This window comes from Coenobita brevimanus, chromosome 61 (genome assembly GCF_032717465.1).
Source record: "Coenobita brevimanus isolate Jiangsu-jjx chromosome 61, ASM3271746v2, whole genome shotgun sequence".
Classification (NCBI taxonomy): Eukaryota; Metazoa; Arthropoda; class Malacostraca; order Decapoda; family Coenobitidae; genus Coenobita; species Coenobita brevimanus.
The window spans coordinates 43,173,482-43,190,910 of record NC_137014.1 but is presented as its reverse complement, the minus strand read 5'-3'; the positions used below and the strand labels follow the sequence as shown (position 1 = coordinate 43,190,910).

The window sequence follows — 17,429 nt, the reverse complement described above, 5'->3', positions numbered from 1 at the left end:
ACACACACACACACTTGCCACGAAATCACCCCCCCCACTTTCCTTCTCGCCCTCCACCCACCGTATGCTGCGGCGGGCCCACTGTAATATATGCAAGCAGCCCCGTCCCGCACACGTCACCACTATTGGAAGCCACTAATTGACCTCTGACTCAGCCGCCCTCGCTCACTCCAGCCAGGCCAATACACGAGTCCAAGTTCCCCTCCCTCCCCCTCTTCCCCGGCCTCTAACTTTAGGATTATGGCGAAATAACCAATGCAGCCGTGAGTGGGCCGAGTTTACCGGGCGGGGTCGTATTCTCCCGTGGAAAGGTGATGGGAGCGAATTTTCCAGAGGCGCCGAAGTGCACTGCAGCCACATCATAGGCCGAGTTTTCCAAGGCAAGGAGAATTGTGCTGTCCCGGTGCTGAGGTAAAATATAACTAAAGGAGGTAGTGAAATGCGGGAGGACGGACCCCTAGAGTTTTGTGAACTTTTTTCATCCCCGGCTTTTGCTTTCTTTTCGGAGCTAAACCCACACAAACATGGAGCTCATCAGAATGGCAGATACTCTGGAGGTGCTCTTACGAGGATGTTTATTGCAGAAGATGAGGTAACTCTGAAACAGAATGTAAGACAATATGATGATTGCATATCAAAGAATGCTACTGTTGTGATAAACTTTAGTCCTTCTGCTGCATCCTCCCCATACCAATTTCTTTTGTGCATTTCTTTCTACAGGCTTGGCATTATTATCGCAAAAACAGCTCGTTTACTGCAACAACATTTTATGAGACCCAATTTTACTCCTTTTCCTTTGTTTCTTCACTACACAAGGTGTCGTTGTTATGGACTGCGTTGCTGATGGTACTGAAGCTAATTGGGTGGATTTTTTTTTTTTTTTTTTGGCAAAGTTTGCGCCATATCAAGTCTGAAAGCAAACGCAATTAACCCTATCGTTGCTATCGGCGAACTTACGCATCTTAGTTACGAAAACACAGATTTTTTTTTTTTTTTATAATACAAGAAACATCCTACCAGTCAAAATATTAACGTGACGCAATGTGGTGTACCTTAAAAATAAGACTTCAAAATAAAAATACAATAAAGAGGCCCACACTCTTTGTACTGCAGTTACTGAAACGATGAGCACACTTACAAAGATCTCTTTAAGATGGCGTCTTTCTAGCTGGTTCTTGTTACCCCCAGACGACCGTACTTAGCTCAGAGGAGACATACTCCGGTGAAGGAGGTTCTGAAGATTACAGCACATCTGAACTTTCCAACAAGAAGAGTCTTTCCTAATGTGAATAAAATCATCGGTTGGTAATGACTGCAAATTGTACGAGCTTTTCCTGTCACTCAGCTACGTCAAATAAGATGGAAGGATACGAAAATCTGGGCCAAAATAGAATAAAATCAGTATACCTGTACCTAATTCGCAACTGCGTCCTTAAAACAGAAAGGATCAACCCAGCGAGTTTTTCATTCCTGACTGGTGGAATTTCTCTCAGGTAAGCAAAATCGTCTGCTACTGACCTAAATGTACGATGGTTCATATATTGCACCCCACTTTGCACTCGGCTGCAGAATATTCGACCGTTGAGGGGATGGTTCTATGTTACAATACCCTTTCTACTCTAACCTGGCCTACATTGCTCTCTCTCTCCATCTTGAATGTTGTGCTGTGGCAATGGATTAACACTAGAATATGATGCAAGTCACGAAGAAGTGCTATGGACAAGACGTAGTGCCGTAGTACTGTCTTATTCTACCACTCGACTGGTGAAGTAAGCTGCAAAGGGATGAAAATTTGTGCCAAGTTAGGGCTAAAATGGTTTATTGTCTATCTTGTCTTATGAAATTTGTAACCAGCCATGCAATGAGTGGTAGTAAAAGATGGACAATGTACACCATGGAAAACAAAAGATTGGGAGGGTTAAGGTAAACAGAAAATGATGCAGGACAGACGCTGGGAACACTGAGCCATTCCCGCAACGTGCAGAAATACACCAGCTGAGCGTCACAGAGGCAACTGTAAATGAACCATCCTGTATAATACGTAAGAGAGTCGAAGGAGGCAGAAAAGGTTAGTCTAGACGATTTTCAGCCCCTTGAATGCTTGTATTTATCTCGTGTGAAGCAAATCGTCTGAACGGAGCAGGGAAAGGGTACAAATATATTACAGCTTCCCGGCAGCAAAATTCTCCCAGCTCCTCCGTCTTAATTCCTCCCCCTTCGAAATACTCACTCTCCCCTCCCCTCTCTTTCTCTCCCCTCCTCTCAAGTCCCCTCTCTTTCTCTCCCCTCCTCTCTCCTTCGTCATCCCCTCTTTTCTCCCCTCTCCTTCTCCTCCTTCCTCTTTCCCTTATCTCCCCTCTCCTCCCTCTCTCCGCTCTCCCCATCTCTTCCCTTACAATAATGCCTCCCTGTTCTCCCTGAACTCTTCCTTCCCCTCTCTCTCTTTTCTCCCCCTCCCCTTTCACATTAATTCCACTCTCCTCCATTTTTCTCTCTTCTCCCTCCTCCCCTTTCCTCCCTCTTTCACATTATACCTCTCTCTTCTCTCCCTCCCCCTTACTCCTTTTCCCTCTCCCAGTCTCGTTCCTCCACTCCTCTCCTTCCCTTCTTCGTTTCCTTCTCCACATCCCTCTTCCATCTCTCTTTAAGCTAATCTCCCCTTCCCCTTCCCTCCTTCTCCTCTCCCTTTCTCTCTCTCTCCTCATCCCTCTCTTCTCTCAAGTTAATCCCCTCTCCACCTCTTTTCTCCCCCTCCCCCTCTTTCTCCCCTCCCCCGTGCCCCTTTTCCCCGTGGGTGGGTATGGCGCCACTTAAAGTTTGGATGAGTTTCCCCAGTGGGCCGGAACAAAGGTAAGAGTTTAGTATATATCACCCAGCACACTCACCAACTGCACCTCCCACCCTACCCCCCAACCACCCCACCTCTGCACCCTATTAATCCCTACATCTCCCCTACCCCTCATTCCTGCAACCTCCCCCAACCCCCACCTACTCTACACCATTCCCAACTCCCCCCACACAGCACCCAATTAATCCTTACATCTCCCCTACCCCTCACTCCTCCACCCTCCCCCAACTCCCACCTACCCTTTCATCTCTCCCACCCACACATGCACCCTATTATACTCGTATAATCCCTACACCTCCTCAACTCCCTACCCCCACATCTTCCCTTCCTCCTTACCCCCCTTCTACCCATACACATCCCTCACCCAGCCCCCAGCTTTGCACCCTATTAACCCCTATATTTCCCTCCCACCTTCCCCACTTTTATCACTGCGCCTCCCTGCCCTCTCCCTGTACCCTATAAACCCTTTCATTTTCCCTCACCCTACCTTCCATCTACCCCTGCAATTCTCTCCCCCTGTCCCCGACTACTCCACTCTGTCCTGCGTGTCTATCCTTGTCTTTAACCAGCCACGAAAGGTCCTACTGGTTTGTTGCTGTTCGCTTTCCTTTCCTTTGTACTTAATAACCCCTAAACCTTCCCCTGTCCCCTCCATCCCCCTAAACTCCCCTGCATCCCATCCCCTCATCCATACCACCTACGTCCACACCCATTTCCTGGCTACTTCTCTCCTTCCTAAACTCCATCCTACTCTGTGCAATATAAATCTCCAGAGAAAAGGTGAAACGAAGCCTCCTAAGCCGACAAGAATACGGGCTCTAGCATAGGGCCTGCTGACAAAATCTATCCATCAATGACAGTACCAAGTCAACCGAATTTTAGCGTAGCAAACACAACCCAAGCACTTGTCCAATCTGTAAAAAAGCGGGAGGTGATGTGCTTCAGAAAAGGAAATATCTGTTAATCATCATCATCATCATCATCACCACCTTCATCACCGTCACGACGGCCACCACCACCACCTTCATCATCGTCATCCTGACCTTCTTCTGCCACCTGAAAAGGTATCACCACATCAAGTGAGTGGATGGTAAGCACTCCACAGACTAATTGGTATGGAGGAAAAATCCACCTCGAGGCCAAAAATTCAGACACCATAAAAGAAACAGAGGGTTTGGAGAGCGTTTTCTAGAGGAACTGATTTAATTATGTGAAAAACGTGGCAGGTAGTCAAAGGCATCAAAGCTTTCTGTCTCTTGTCTCGTTTACAGTCTATTCAGTCCAGTCGACCAGCGAGGCAAGGGAGTTAATTTGGTGATGGAGCTGGATGTGGAAAAACTCGCACCCTGATCTCTCTCTCTCTCTCTCTCTCTCCACATGTTTGTTACGAGTTACATAATTATTTCTGCCACCCTACAGCCAGACACAAAACGTCACCTACTATTCCACTGCGTCTTCTTAACATGTTTTTCACTTTCCTCCCTGATGTACCATATCAAAAAATAGCACCATCCGCAAGCAGAAAAATACACACCAAACGTCTCTCAGCTTTCCAACATTAGCCAGTCGAGGAGGTGAAATGTTCGTCATACTTTTGTCATCAACTGTATGTAAATATCAAAGAGGCAATGCACAGTCGCGGTCAATAATTAGTATACACCGGCTCGAAACTGTCAAGACTTACTGAAATTAGCACACACACACACACACACACACACACACACACACACACACACACACACACACACACACACACACACACACAGAGTAAAATTTTCAAGCGTATTGGAGCAGTTGTAGTAACGAATAAACGGTGAACTAACATACGAGTATACTGTATAATGTTTCTGTATATTGGTATTATACCGGGTGAGCCATAAACAGCACTTCACTAGAAATTCACCGGTGGTAACTTTTGTGTTAAGAGGACGGCTCAGTCTGCTGGTGTGGGGCAGGAGCTGGCAGTGGTCGAATGAAATGAGTAAATGACGCTGGGTTGATAACACAGACTCAGCCGTCCTCGCAGCACACAAGAAATCGCCTGGAGGAGTGGAAGTGGGGTGTTAGATACGAGCCTTCCTGAACAGAGCCTATAATCTGTTCACTTTAACCTGGCCTAAAGCTGCCTATCCTCAGTTTTGAATGCATATGTGTATCAAGATATTATCCCTTAAATACGGTGATATGACTGACGAAGTACCATGGAAAGGATGTAGAGCCGTAATAAAGCCATGTTCTGCCACTGAGCGAGCGAAAATACACTTAAAAAGGACAAAAATCTTGGCCAGGTTAATGTGAATGAACTATAGGTGGGGTGAAATAAAATGGGCTGGCCTAAAAATGTGAAAGGTTTGAACTGCACTGAATGTTCCGCTGAAGAGAAAAGTGAGAGAGTTGTTGTGAGAGAGAGAGAGAGAGAGAGAGAGAGAGAGAGAGAGAGAGAGAGAGAGAGAGAGAGAGAGAGAGAGAGAGAGAGAGAGAGAGAGAGAGAGAGAGAGAGAGAGAGAAGAGGGGGTTTCGACTTTCTCTCCCAACCTCTCTCAGACCCTTAACCTTCCCCATCTTTCTCTCTCTCTCTCTCTCTCTCTCTCTCTCTCTCAACCCATTATTTTCCCCCACCTCATCCCCATTCTCTCCCTTTCGCCCTTCTTCACTAATCCTTCCTTAATCTCTTCCAGCACTTATTTCTCTCCTCTCTTCCCTTCCTCCCTTTCCCTCTTTTAATTCTACTCTCTCTCTCTCTCTCTCTCTCTCTCTTTTATCTAGTCTATACAGTTTAGGCATACTTCTTCAATGTTCGTTTTGTCCTTTCCAATTTTCCCTTCCTAATGCACACACACACACACACACACACACACACACACACACACACACACACACACACACACACACACACACACACACACATTGAGGGTATTTCATCCACCCTAACACCAGACGACCTTAGCTATCAAAGAGGTAACTCATCTTCCTTGTTTCTTTATTCATCTATCTATCTATCTATCTATCTATCTATCTATCTGTTTAACTACCTGTCCGTCTGTCTGTCTATCTTGTCAGTCTGTTCAAGCTTCTTTCCATTTTTTTCACAGCTTTTCGTCTTCAATCCTAAGTTAAATCTTTCATGGTTGTAACTCCCTAGTATTACTAAGCTAACGCCAGACGATTTTACTCATCTGTGAGAGTCATAGGAACCTGAGAGTTAATGACCAACTCTCATGATCAGGAGACAATTTTCTGAGTAAGTCGTACGAGGCTGAGAGTTACCTGCCTCTGTATGGTTGAATTTGTATCCGCTCAGCAAAATCGTCCAGAGACAGCCTGAGCAGCTCATCTATGTAAGTGCATACAGTAGCCGAGAAAGAATTGGCCAAGACAGTTTTCAATCCTCTGACTCTTTGGACTTCTCGTAAAAAATAAACACAATAAAAAGTAAGATAAACAAATACGTAAAATCGTCTGAAGTTAGCAAATGAAGGTTTAAGGATGTTTTTAACCATCTATAACTACTAGAATTATATCTGATGAACAAAATCGTCCGGCTTCAACGTCCAGAGAAAACACGCGAATGAGTCTACAGGAACCACAGAACTAAATGGGGCTGCATGGTTTCTCTCAGCTGATTAAAACCGTCTGTGTCTGGTTAAATAAAATACATGGGGAGAGAGTACTACAGGGGAAGTTAATCTTTATCAACTCCGGGGAACAAACTAGTGAGACGTCAGCTTAAACAGAATACATGGGTTGTGTGTACCGCAAGGAAAAAACTTAATCTCTCCCGCCTATCCTACTTTCTTCATAACCTCTCTCTCTCTCTCTCTCTCTCTCTCTCTCTCTCTCTCTCTCTCTCTCTCTCTCTCTCTCTCTCTCTCTCTCTCTCCCCGACACACACCTGGTTATCCAATATACTCTCTCACCTGTCCTATAATATCTTACCTTCACAACCCTCTTCTTCTGTGTCTGTCTGTCTGGCTGTCTCTCCTAACACACACATGGTCATCCAATTTTTCTTTCTCTCCTGTCCTATAATATCTTACCTTCACAACCCTCTTTTTGTGTCTGTCTGTCTGTCTGTGTGTCTCTCTGGAACGAATATTAGAGGCCTAGTAATTACGAAAGCTGGCTGTGAATCTATACGAAACGACTAGGATACGTTAATATACTGAAACGAAATATGGCAGATGAAATTTAATGCAGATAAATGTAAGTTAATGCACCGCCGACAAAAAACACGAAACATGAATACCTTATGACCCACTGACGGAAATAAAGACGAGAAGGGTTTAGGAATTACATGTAACGACCTCATAAACTCAAAACAACGCACAGCAGCCAGTAATATGGCAAATAAAATTCTCGGCTTCATCGCAATGAACTTCGATCACAAAACACCCGAAGTTATCTCTAAGCTTTATACGTCATTAGTTAGGCCACACCTGTTATACTGCGTGCAGCACTGGTCCCCGAACCGTTTTAAGGACGAAGATAAACTCGAGAGTGCAACGCAGAGCTACAAAAAGGATCCCATCGCTGAGAAATTATCCTTCAAAAAGTGACTAAAGAAACAAAATATATATATATATTTTTTCTCCCTCTCTCTCTCTATAAAAAAAAAAAAAAAAAAAAAAAAAAAACGATTTACAGGATACCTTATACAAGTATTTAAAAATCTTAATCACACCGACAATGTTCGGTATACTTTGTTTGAAACACAGAACCAAACTGTGACTAGAAATAAGGAACGAACTCAAAACTCAAAAGCATGAGATACAAGAATACAGGAAAATTATTAATACTGGCGTCGTTCAACAATGGATTAAGCCACCAGCAAACCAGCAATAGTAGTTTGTGTAAAAACTATTGATACGTTTAAAATTCGGCCAGACAAATATTACGAGACTATACGCCATGATTAACTTAATGTTGTTTATTTCGAAGCTGAAGTGTGTTGACGACGACAGAGACGTTCTGTTTAATTATGGGAACATTCGGCGTCAGCATATGGTCTATTCCTTTACAGATCTGTAGATTAGAGATCACGTGGTGCATAGTTGTTCCTCTTCTGCCTTTGCTATAAAAATTTCCATGATTGTTCTTTCTAACAAGCATTTTTTTTTTCTACCCTTTTCCTGCTGGATTTACCGGATGGTGTGGTAGGTGGGGGATAGGCTTCCTCTTTTCTATCCTTTTCTCCTACACGTTGGTTGGCTAGTAGTATAACTCACATTTCTAACAAGCAACATAGTCATGGGCAAACAGGCATTCTGTCATCTGTATTTCCTATATACAGTACTCCTGGGTATTTTCTCTCTCCGACACATAGCTGGTCATCCAATTTACTTTCTCACCTGTTCTCTCCTCTTCTCCCTTGTACACCTCTGCTCCCTTCCTCGTTCCAATATCCCTTTTCACCCTCTTGCGGTATTATCTAGACTCATCTCTCTCTCTCTCTCTCTCTCTCTCTCTCTCTCTCGTCCTCCTCCTCCTCATCTTTCTATAATTCTTTCACCTTAACCTGGCCAGATTTTTCGTCCTTTGGCAGCTTATTTCACGTAGTACAGTGGCAGAAAAGGACAATGCCAAGGTTTTGAAACTTTTACATAGCACTTCTTCGTGACTAGCAACGTATTCTAGTGTTAATCACTAGTGGCAGTTCAGTATACAAGATGGAGAGGTGGTAATTTCAGACCAAGTTAGAGTAAAAAGAGTACAGTATGCAAGAATTAAGGAGCAATAAAGCGAAGATGTCTTACCAGTGTATTTCTGCCTCTGACACGGCAATATTCCCTTGCACGTTACTTATGCACCGCCGATATGAACTAAATAAGTTGTAGAAGAATATTAAGGAGCAAGTAACAGAGAGAATATTAAGGGGCAAGTAACAAAGGGAATGTTAAGGAGCAAGTAACAGAGAGAATATTAAGGAGACACTAACAAAGAGAATATTAAGGAGCAAAAAAACTAATATTATTTTTTCTGGATATATGATAATACTTTTCTGGATGTTGTTTATGCATACCACGTCGAATTAAGTAAAGATAATATTACTCTCAGGCTCCTACGACTCTCTATGCCGCATAAACCTGTCTGGTGTTATCTGCAATAAAATACGAAAGAGGAGGCAACGATGGGGAGTCAACACACAAGAAATGAAAAAAATACAATGGGGCAATCAGCAAAATGAATCGCTGAGAAACAGATGCTAAGGAAGACCCCCATAACGGGCACCTGGTCATCTGGTTTAATTTATGTTTTACGTTTCGACCTTTTATAACTAGCGCCTCCATTTTTTTTCTTTACTCGTTTTTTCCTCAAATTTACGACTATTTCCCACATTTTCTCCTAATCTTCTTCCCTCTCACTGCTTTCATTTTCTCTCCTTACTTTAATTTCCTATTTCTTATCTACACTTTTAAGAGCAAAACCTTCGTATTTCGTTTGTGCAATTTTTTTCCTCCAACCATATGCACTTCTCAATCCACCTGCTCATTTTTTTCTGTTCATTTCCTTTACGCTATATCTGCTGCCTTCCTTTCATCTGCACTTCCTCTCCTGATATTGCCTTAAAATTTTCATATTGCAGTTTATTATTATTATTATTTCCTCTTCGTTCCAATCCTTCCTTTCTTCAGCTCTACCTTCCCATTTCTTATCTTTCCTTCCTCTCTTTCCTCCATCATTTTCCTCCATTTCCCTCTCCATCCATCTTACTATTAAAGACTTCCCTTTACCAACAACTTCTCTGCTTCTTCTCTCCATTTATCAGTATTTCCTTCTTCCTTCTTTCCGTTCTCTCCCGGCTTCACCCATATCTATCTTCCTCCACTCTCCTTTACCTTTATCACTATAGTCTTTTTTTTTTTCCTCTGCGTTTCTCATGTTTAGATGCAGCTAAAATCTCTCCTTTCCTTTCTCTCTCTCTCTCTCTCTCCTATTTCAGTTTCTGTTTTTCTTTCTTCTCCTTGTTCATATTTCTTAAGCTAAATCTTTTGCATCAATCCATCTCTCTCTCTCTCTCCCTATTCTGTCTCTTCCTTTCTTCTTCCTGTATAGATTTTCTAATTTATCCCCCCCCTCTCCCTCCCCCCCCCTCTCTCTCTCTCTCTCTCTCTAGCTACAGCCGGCCCAAAACTTAATACCCAGGGGCCCTTCGATTATTCAGCTCGCCCTCCTCTTGCGCCCACGATTAAAAAAGTTTCTGCCAAATTTGACTCAACACAGATTTTTTTTTCTCATAAATTATTTTCCTCGTATACTTACTGTTTTTTGGTACACTAACTTTTTCTTTCTTTTTTTTCTCTCTTTCTTTCCCTTTTCTTTCTTTCTTTTTCGTAAGGCAATGTTGGGGAGGACTTTATGGGCGAAGGGGAAGGGAGTGAGAGGAGAAATGTGAAGGGAAGGGTTGGTGATGAGTGTTGTTGTTGTTGTTTTGGTTCCATTTTATGATCTTGATAGTTTGGTTGTTGTTGTTGTTGTTGTTGTAGTTGGTGGTGGTGGTAGTGCTGTTGTGATTTTGGTTGTGGTAATGCTGTTGGCTGCTGTTTTCATTGTAGTTGCTTTATTGCTTCTATTAACTACTCTACTGGTTGCTGTTGTTGTGGTGATGGTGATTGTAGTAATACTCATTGCTGTTGTTGCAGGTGTTTAAAACGTAATTGTCGTTGCTCTTTTGGTAACAGTTATTATGGCTGCTGTTGTTATAGTTCTTATAGCTGCTGTTTGTAGCTGTTATGGTTATACTGTTGGTGGTGGTGGTGGTGTTTGTTGATACTGGTTGTTAGGCCAAAATAACCAAAGTCTAAGGCACTTTTTCTTATCCAAGAACCAAACTTGACAAAACATCTAATTTATTCTAACTTTAACAAATGTATTCCCAACTTCCCACGATGCTCTCCCTCCCTCTCGCCCCCAGCTGTCAATTTCTCACTCTCTCCCTACCCAGCATCCCCCTCCCCCATGCACGACATAGCCCCCCTTTCGTTCACATACTCGTTAATTCCTCTACAACTCCTTCCACCTTTTCTTGGGCCAGTATTCTTGGGTAAGGATGCACCCTCACATCTCTTCCTTTGCGATTTGTATTTGCATATGGCTGTTTACTATCCTTTTGTACGTTGTTTATGAAGTGTATGGCGTTATTGGAAGGATTTGTGCAACACAGATGAGGACAGCAAGGTGTACTAGAAATAATTCGATCAGGAAATATGTTGGAGACTTCCTCAAGCGACGAGAATACGATCCTTTATCTACGTCTTCTCCCCCAATACAACCACCAGCCTCTATTATACACCCTTTCCCCCACATTTTTTTCATTTCACCTTTTTCTTGGTCTACCTCTGCCTCTTCTGTGACAGCCCCCATCCTGTCTTATATATCCCAACGCCGTACACCTCCTTCTTCCAGCTCATTATTTATCTACCTCAGTCACCTCCTTCTTCCGCCTCAGTTTTGATCTACCTCAGCTTCAGTGACAGCCCCCACCCTCCCTCATGTACTCTTTTCCCCATAGACCTCCTTCCACCTCACTGCTGATCCACCTCTCCTTCTCCCACAACACAGCTACCATCCTTCCTTATACGTTGTTTCCTCCCCCACATCTCTACAGTTTCTTTATATATTGCTCCTCCCTCCCCACACACGGCTCTGAGCATTGACAACAATCCGTTCCCTGAGACCCAGCAATTCTCTTCTCCTTCTCTTCGGATTTACAGATTACATTACAACCTCATTCCACCATGTTTACCTCCATCTGAACATTTTCACTGCATTTCTTTGGTAGTCCACCTTTCTTTTTTCTTATTACAACATCTTGCAAAAGTGACTTAGAATTAGTACTTACCATCTGAGAGGCAGCGTGAAAAAGAAACAGAGAATTGTGAGAAACATGATAAAACTTTTTAAAAATCCCTTAAATTACGTAATATGTTCTATTGTTTTATTCTTGCTATCCTGTCTACCCCAGCCTCATCTGAATTACTTGGCAGACTGCACGCCGAAACTGCTCTCCTTTTTTTTTTTTTTTTTCCCTAATGCAAGGAAGAAGGAACCAAAGGCCAGAAGCCCGCAAACTGTCTCCTCCAAGGGGAAAAAAAGATAACAGGGAGCCAAATTCAATTTACGTTCATTTCGAAATACTTGGACACAACGCGTTTAAAAGACCGGAGGTATCCTCCTTTCGGGGGACAGGGAGGGGACTAAGGAACGTGTTTAAGACTGGACTGCTCCACCACCTGACCATATCGGTGCCACCAAGTGAAGGCGTCACTCTCCGACACCAGCAGACGGCCAATGAATGATATACCTAACCATCTTTGTTTGCTTGGAAAAATAAAGATATAAATAAAAATAACATCGTCTGGTATACTTCTTCCACTTTAACTTGGCCCAGATTTTCTCCAATTAGTAACCTTATTCACGCAGTTCGGTAACAGAAGAGGCCAATGCCACGGCACTACATGGCTTCCACAGCACTTCTTTGTGGCTAGCATCAAATTCTGATATTAACCTCTTGTTAAAACTCAGGAAGAAAGATGGAGATAGATTTTTCCCTTTGGCCATGTCAGAGTAAAAAGAGTACATAAGAAAGAAAAGAAGAAATAGATACGTCGCAGAACAGGTAAGATAAATGCTTTGATTAACCTTTCAGTCCGATGTGAACCCAGTGGACTGCGGGCTAAATGCCCTTCTCTTTCAGTTCACCATCCTCTCTCTCTCTCTCTCTCTCTCTCTCTCTCTCTCTCTCTTTGTGTGTGTGTGTGTGTGTGTGTGTGTGTGTGTGTTTATATATTTTTTCCTGCTACGTGAGATAAACCGCCAGTAGCGAGGGGTTAAGGAAGACTATATATGAAACCCCTCCAATTCGAAAATTCTCCTAAGATGAATAAAGTCGCCTGGACAGAAAACATGAATAAATAAATAAATAAATAAATAAATAAATAAAAAATACGTCCTCGGATTGAAGGGGTAAACATGCCTATCGACTGCACGCGGGTCACTGAGACAGGCAATCCATTCTTCTAAGTCCCGCTTTTGCCCTAGAATAGTGGCCTAAATATATCGTTCCTCTTCCACTTTGCCAGGTGCTTCTCGTGTGTTGTGTGTTTAATTATTTCTTACTCCCACTGCCACATCTACGCCCACATCAGCAGAATGAGCCACCCTGTATAACCCCTGATGTCGATGGTGTAGCCAGGTCCTTAATTTTACTGCTGGATGAACAGGGATAAGGGTGAATCTGACTTTGCTCTGGGGTCTGACCGGCGCGAGAATAGGGCTGGGAGGAATGAATGGAGTGAGGGAGTAAAGGGATTAGGGGAATTAGCATGCATGAAGATATTAACTCACGTGCCTGAGGGAGAGAGAGAGAGAGAGAGAGAGAGAGAGAGAGAGAGAGCGCTTGTGTTGTACTTAGCTGGGTTTTACAGGGTCCTATGACTAATGCTCAGCTTCATAAGATCGCTTGCCGTTTGTTGGGTCAGAATACTAGAGTTGTCCCTACGATGACGGGGTTAATGATGACAATATTAATGGTTCGGGGCTCTTTCGATTCTCTGCTCCTACGAAACCCTTGGCTGAATAAAACTGTCAGGTGCTGGACTTATCAAATACTATACTAATTTTACTCTAACTAGGCCTAAAATTGCCATCTCTCCATATTGAATGCTGGGCTGAAGCAAATAGATTAACACTGGAAAATGGTCCTAGTCAAGAAGAAGTGCTATGAGAGCGATGTGGACCCGTAACACTGTCTTGTCTGCCACTGAGCTACGTGAAATTAGGTGCCAAAGGTCGAAAATCTAGGCCAGGTTGAGGTGAAAAGAGTATAGGAATTACCCTGGCCATGAGAGGGTTAAGGAGGCTCCCTAGTATATTTTCCTTAGCAGTTTATTAATGTTTCTGTTACTTTTATATACAGCGGCATCCTACGCGTATCGATATAAAAGTGATGTAAACAGCATGCCGCATAAACCTCTAAGGATGTTGTGCTAAGAAAGTACGGTTCTTGGCCCCCCTGTTTCAAGCCCCTTCGATGTTAACTGTTCTTGATATTTGGTCCCTACATGTCACCATTTTCTGAGAGATGGGATGGTTCGTCTTGTGTTCTTGTAGCGTAGTGTTTCTCTCTCTCTCTCTCTCTCTCTCTCTCTCTCTCTCACACACACACACACACACACACACACACACACACACACACACACAAAGAAAATATTTAAAACAAGAAGCTGTGTCATGGCACAGCAAAACCGTTCCCGGAAGTCATTTTAGTGCCGATGTATAAACACAACAGGATATCTAGTCAAACGTGTCACATCAAATATGGAGTAAATTGGGTGCGAACTGACGATTTATGGCCATTTGAAATTTTAGGCCCGACCCACCTGACATTAAACCCCTTACCGCTAATGAGGGGGTGACCCCCCTGACGTAATAAGGCATGTTATAGGCTGAAGATTTGAAAGATGCACCTTGAGGTTTTGGTATAATGAATCTGAGAGGTGTTATGGCGAAAAAACTATTATTTTTTTTTTATATATTTTTGGGCATACATCCTGGGCCTTGGCCCAATTTGGCCCAAAATTTAATCAGGTCATAGCCCGTCATCCCTGTAGTTTTAGTCAAAATCGCACCAGTAGTTTTCGTGTAAAGTTGTTAACAGACAGATAGACAGGCAGGCAGATTGACAGACAGACAGACAGACGAACGAACAAACAGACAATCCGAGTAAAAACAAAACCCGACCCCGAGCCCCTCCGCGGCGGGGACGGGTAAAAAAAAAAAAAAAAAAAAAAAAAAAAAAAACACGCACCATGACTTCCCCTACACGCCCCCCCCCCCCGTCTCCCCACACACCAAGCAATAACTCTGGGTAATTATCATAACGAACACTAATCCTCATAACTAAATCGTACTCACCGGCTGGGCCCTGGTGTGAAGGCTGTCGTAAACCTCATTGCCTGTGGAGAGGTTGTGAAGCTTCTGAGGTTTCTTGCCCACCTCCCTCATCCTCCACCTGGCGAAGATAAAGGAATTAGTTAGTGTGTACATAGGGTTACATATGTTCATGCAGATAACACAGCTGCAGTTGTGTACAGAGCTGCATAAACTCACATACATAAGAGCTTTAGTGGTATACTAACTTACATTCACACACACAGCACAGTGCTTCGGTTGTATATTGAATAACATACGTTCACACAGATAAAACAGCTTTAGTGTGTACATAGTATTACACACGTTCACACAGATTTAATAGTTTCAGTAATGTACAGTTACATACATTTACATACAGTATATAACACAGACCTTCAATAACCAGTGAACTTACATACATTCACACTGACAACACACAGAGCTTCAGAAGTATAGAGACTTACATATAAATAGACTACGCAGAGCTGCAGTTGTATATGGACTTCCTTACATCAACGCAGACCATACACAGCTTAAGCTGAATATAGACTTGCACATACACACATCACACACAGCTTCGGAAGTATACATGCACATAAATCGGCAAAGGCCACACAGAGCTGAAGGTCGTTACTGTAGGTTTCTTCTTCACCTTCCTCACCCTCTACAATGGAGATATATAGTCCAAGGGCTGGTGTATATGGGGAGTTACATACAGTTACATAGACCACAGAGATTATGTGTGTAGAGAGTTACATACAGTGGAGAGTTACAAAGAGGGTTACAGGAGTTACATACAGTACAGAGTTACATACATGAATAGAGATCCGTAAAGTAAAAAGTTACATAGATTTACACAGACCACACAGATTATGGTGGTTATTATGGGTGGTTCGGCCTTAACGCCTTCACTACAAGGGGTCTCTCTGATGCTAGATAAAAGCTTAGCGAGATGGCAAGAATAAGAGACAGATTACGTCATCCGGGTGAAAGGGCTGACATCACTGGAAGATTCAGGGACTACCGTCAATGGAAATACTTAGGGGTTAACAGCAATGGAACACCTTAGGGTTAACATCAATGGAAAAATTTAGGGGTTAACATCAATGGAATAATCAATGGAATAATTTACGCTTTAATGACAAACAGTTAATCCTCGCCCTTCTAGTGGTCGCGGACTTATTAAAAACATCTTAACTGGAAAGAAGGTCTGTATCTGAATCTAGTCCAAGAGAGAGAGAGAGAGAGAGAGAGAGAGAGAGAGGGGGGGGGAGAGAGAGAACACTTTAAATTAGGTGCAAGTTGAAGTGTTGTAGTGGGTCTGCTTGTGCTTGTGTGTGTGTGTGTGTGTGTGTGTGTTCTGCATATGCCATCAGTAAGACAGAGTGCCAACACACACATGCATACGGGAGGACATACTGCCACCGCCCTCTTTTAATGTCTGCCATTTTGGTTTCGAACCCTAGACTTGGGGTACACGCATCACGAGTCGAGAGCGCTACCGATCGAGCCACTGTTGGCTCGGAAAGAAAATACAATATGTAAAACAGATGTAACACTTCGAAGGATTGAGAAACCTACAGAAAGGATAAAAGGATTGACAGAAAAAGTGTACATAAGAATGAAATTATTAAGCAGACAGACAGACAGACAGCTAAATAGACAAATAGATAGATAGGTAGATAGACAGATAGAAAGGCAGACAGACTGATAGGCAGACAGACAGGGAGAGACAGTTAGACAGATAGATAGGTACAGATAAATACACAGATAGGCAGACAGACTATATATATAAGAGAGAGAGAGAGAGAGAGAGAGAGAGAGAAAGAGAGAGAGAGAGAGAGAGAGAGAGAGAGAGAGAGAGAGAGAGAGAGAGAGAGAGAGAGAGTACAATGATGAAGTACAGTAGAGAGACTTGAAGGCCGGCGAAAGAAAAAAAAAGGTTATCTAAGACAGAGTCTGAAGATCGATATTTCTTCTTCGCTAGGATTACGCAAGAGGAAGAGAAGGTAAAAGAGAAGGGAGAGAGAGAGAGAGAGAAACATCAATTCCTGAAACTAAATAATATCACTTAAATATTTCCTAATCTGTCTACCTAATCGTCTATCTATCTACCTACCTGTCTATCTATCTACGGAATAAAAAGTCCCCTTGGTCTACGTCGGCCACGTCTTGAATAACTTACGTGTTTCGTTCGTAAGTTCTAAATTTTTCGTAAGAGTGTGCTAAGTTTGTAGTAAATCTTAGTAATACATATCATCATGGATTTTTCTTTGCCTAGAGTTAACTGCTGGGAATCTTATGGGTGTGTCCCCGTGTGGGTGTGAATAGCCGTAGATGTGAGCGAGGTAGGGTGTAGGTGTGAGTGCGGGGGTGTAGAGATGTGGATACAATTCCGTGTGCGCGTGCGTCCGTGTACACACACACACACACACACACACACACACACACACACACACACACACACACACACACACACACACACACACACACACACACTAGCACCTATCTATATATGCATTTTGGGTACAAACACAAGCCGTTCTTGGTTCCAACAGTCTTCTTTCGAGCAACAAAGGGCGTTTCACACCTCCATGTATTACCACACGTGCATTAACACCCACTGTCCATCCTCAGTACGTGGCAGGGCTGCTTAATTCAGGACTGGCGT

General features: G+C 43.1%; 1 protein-coding gene across 1 annotated transcript in view; it reads right to left on the bottom strand.

Annotated features, from left to right (window-relative positions):
- The window catches only part of Nos (Nitric oxide synthase), a 224,753-nt gene extending 209,902 nt beyond the window's left edge, over positions 1–14,851 (bottom strand). Inside the window, exon 1 of the mRNA XM_080275461.1 lies at positions 14,762–14,851. Within this exon, the coding sequence (XP_080131587.1) occupies positions 14,762–14,851 (90 nt within the window). The remainder of the gene's footprint in view (positions 1–14,761) is intronic.
- Positions 14,852–17,429: the final 2,578 nt, after the last annotated feature.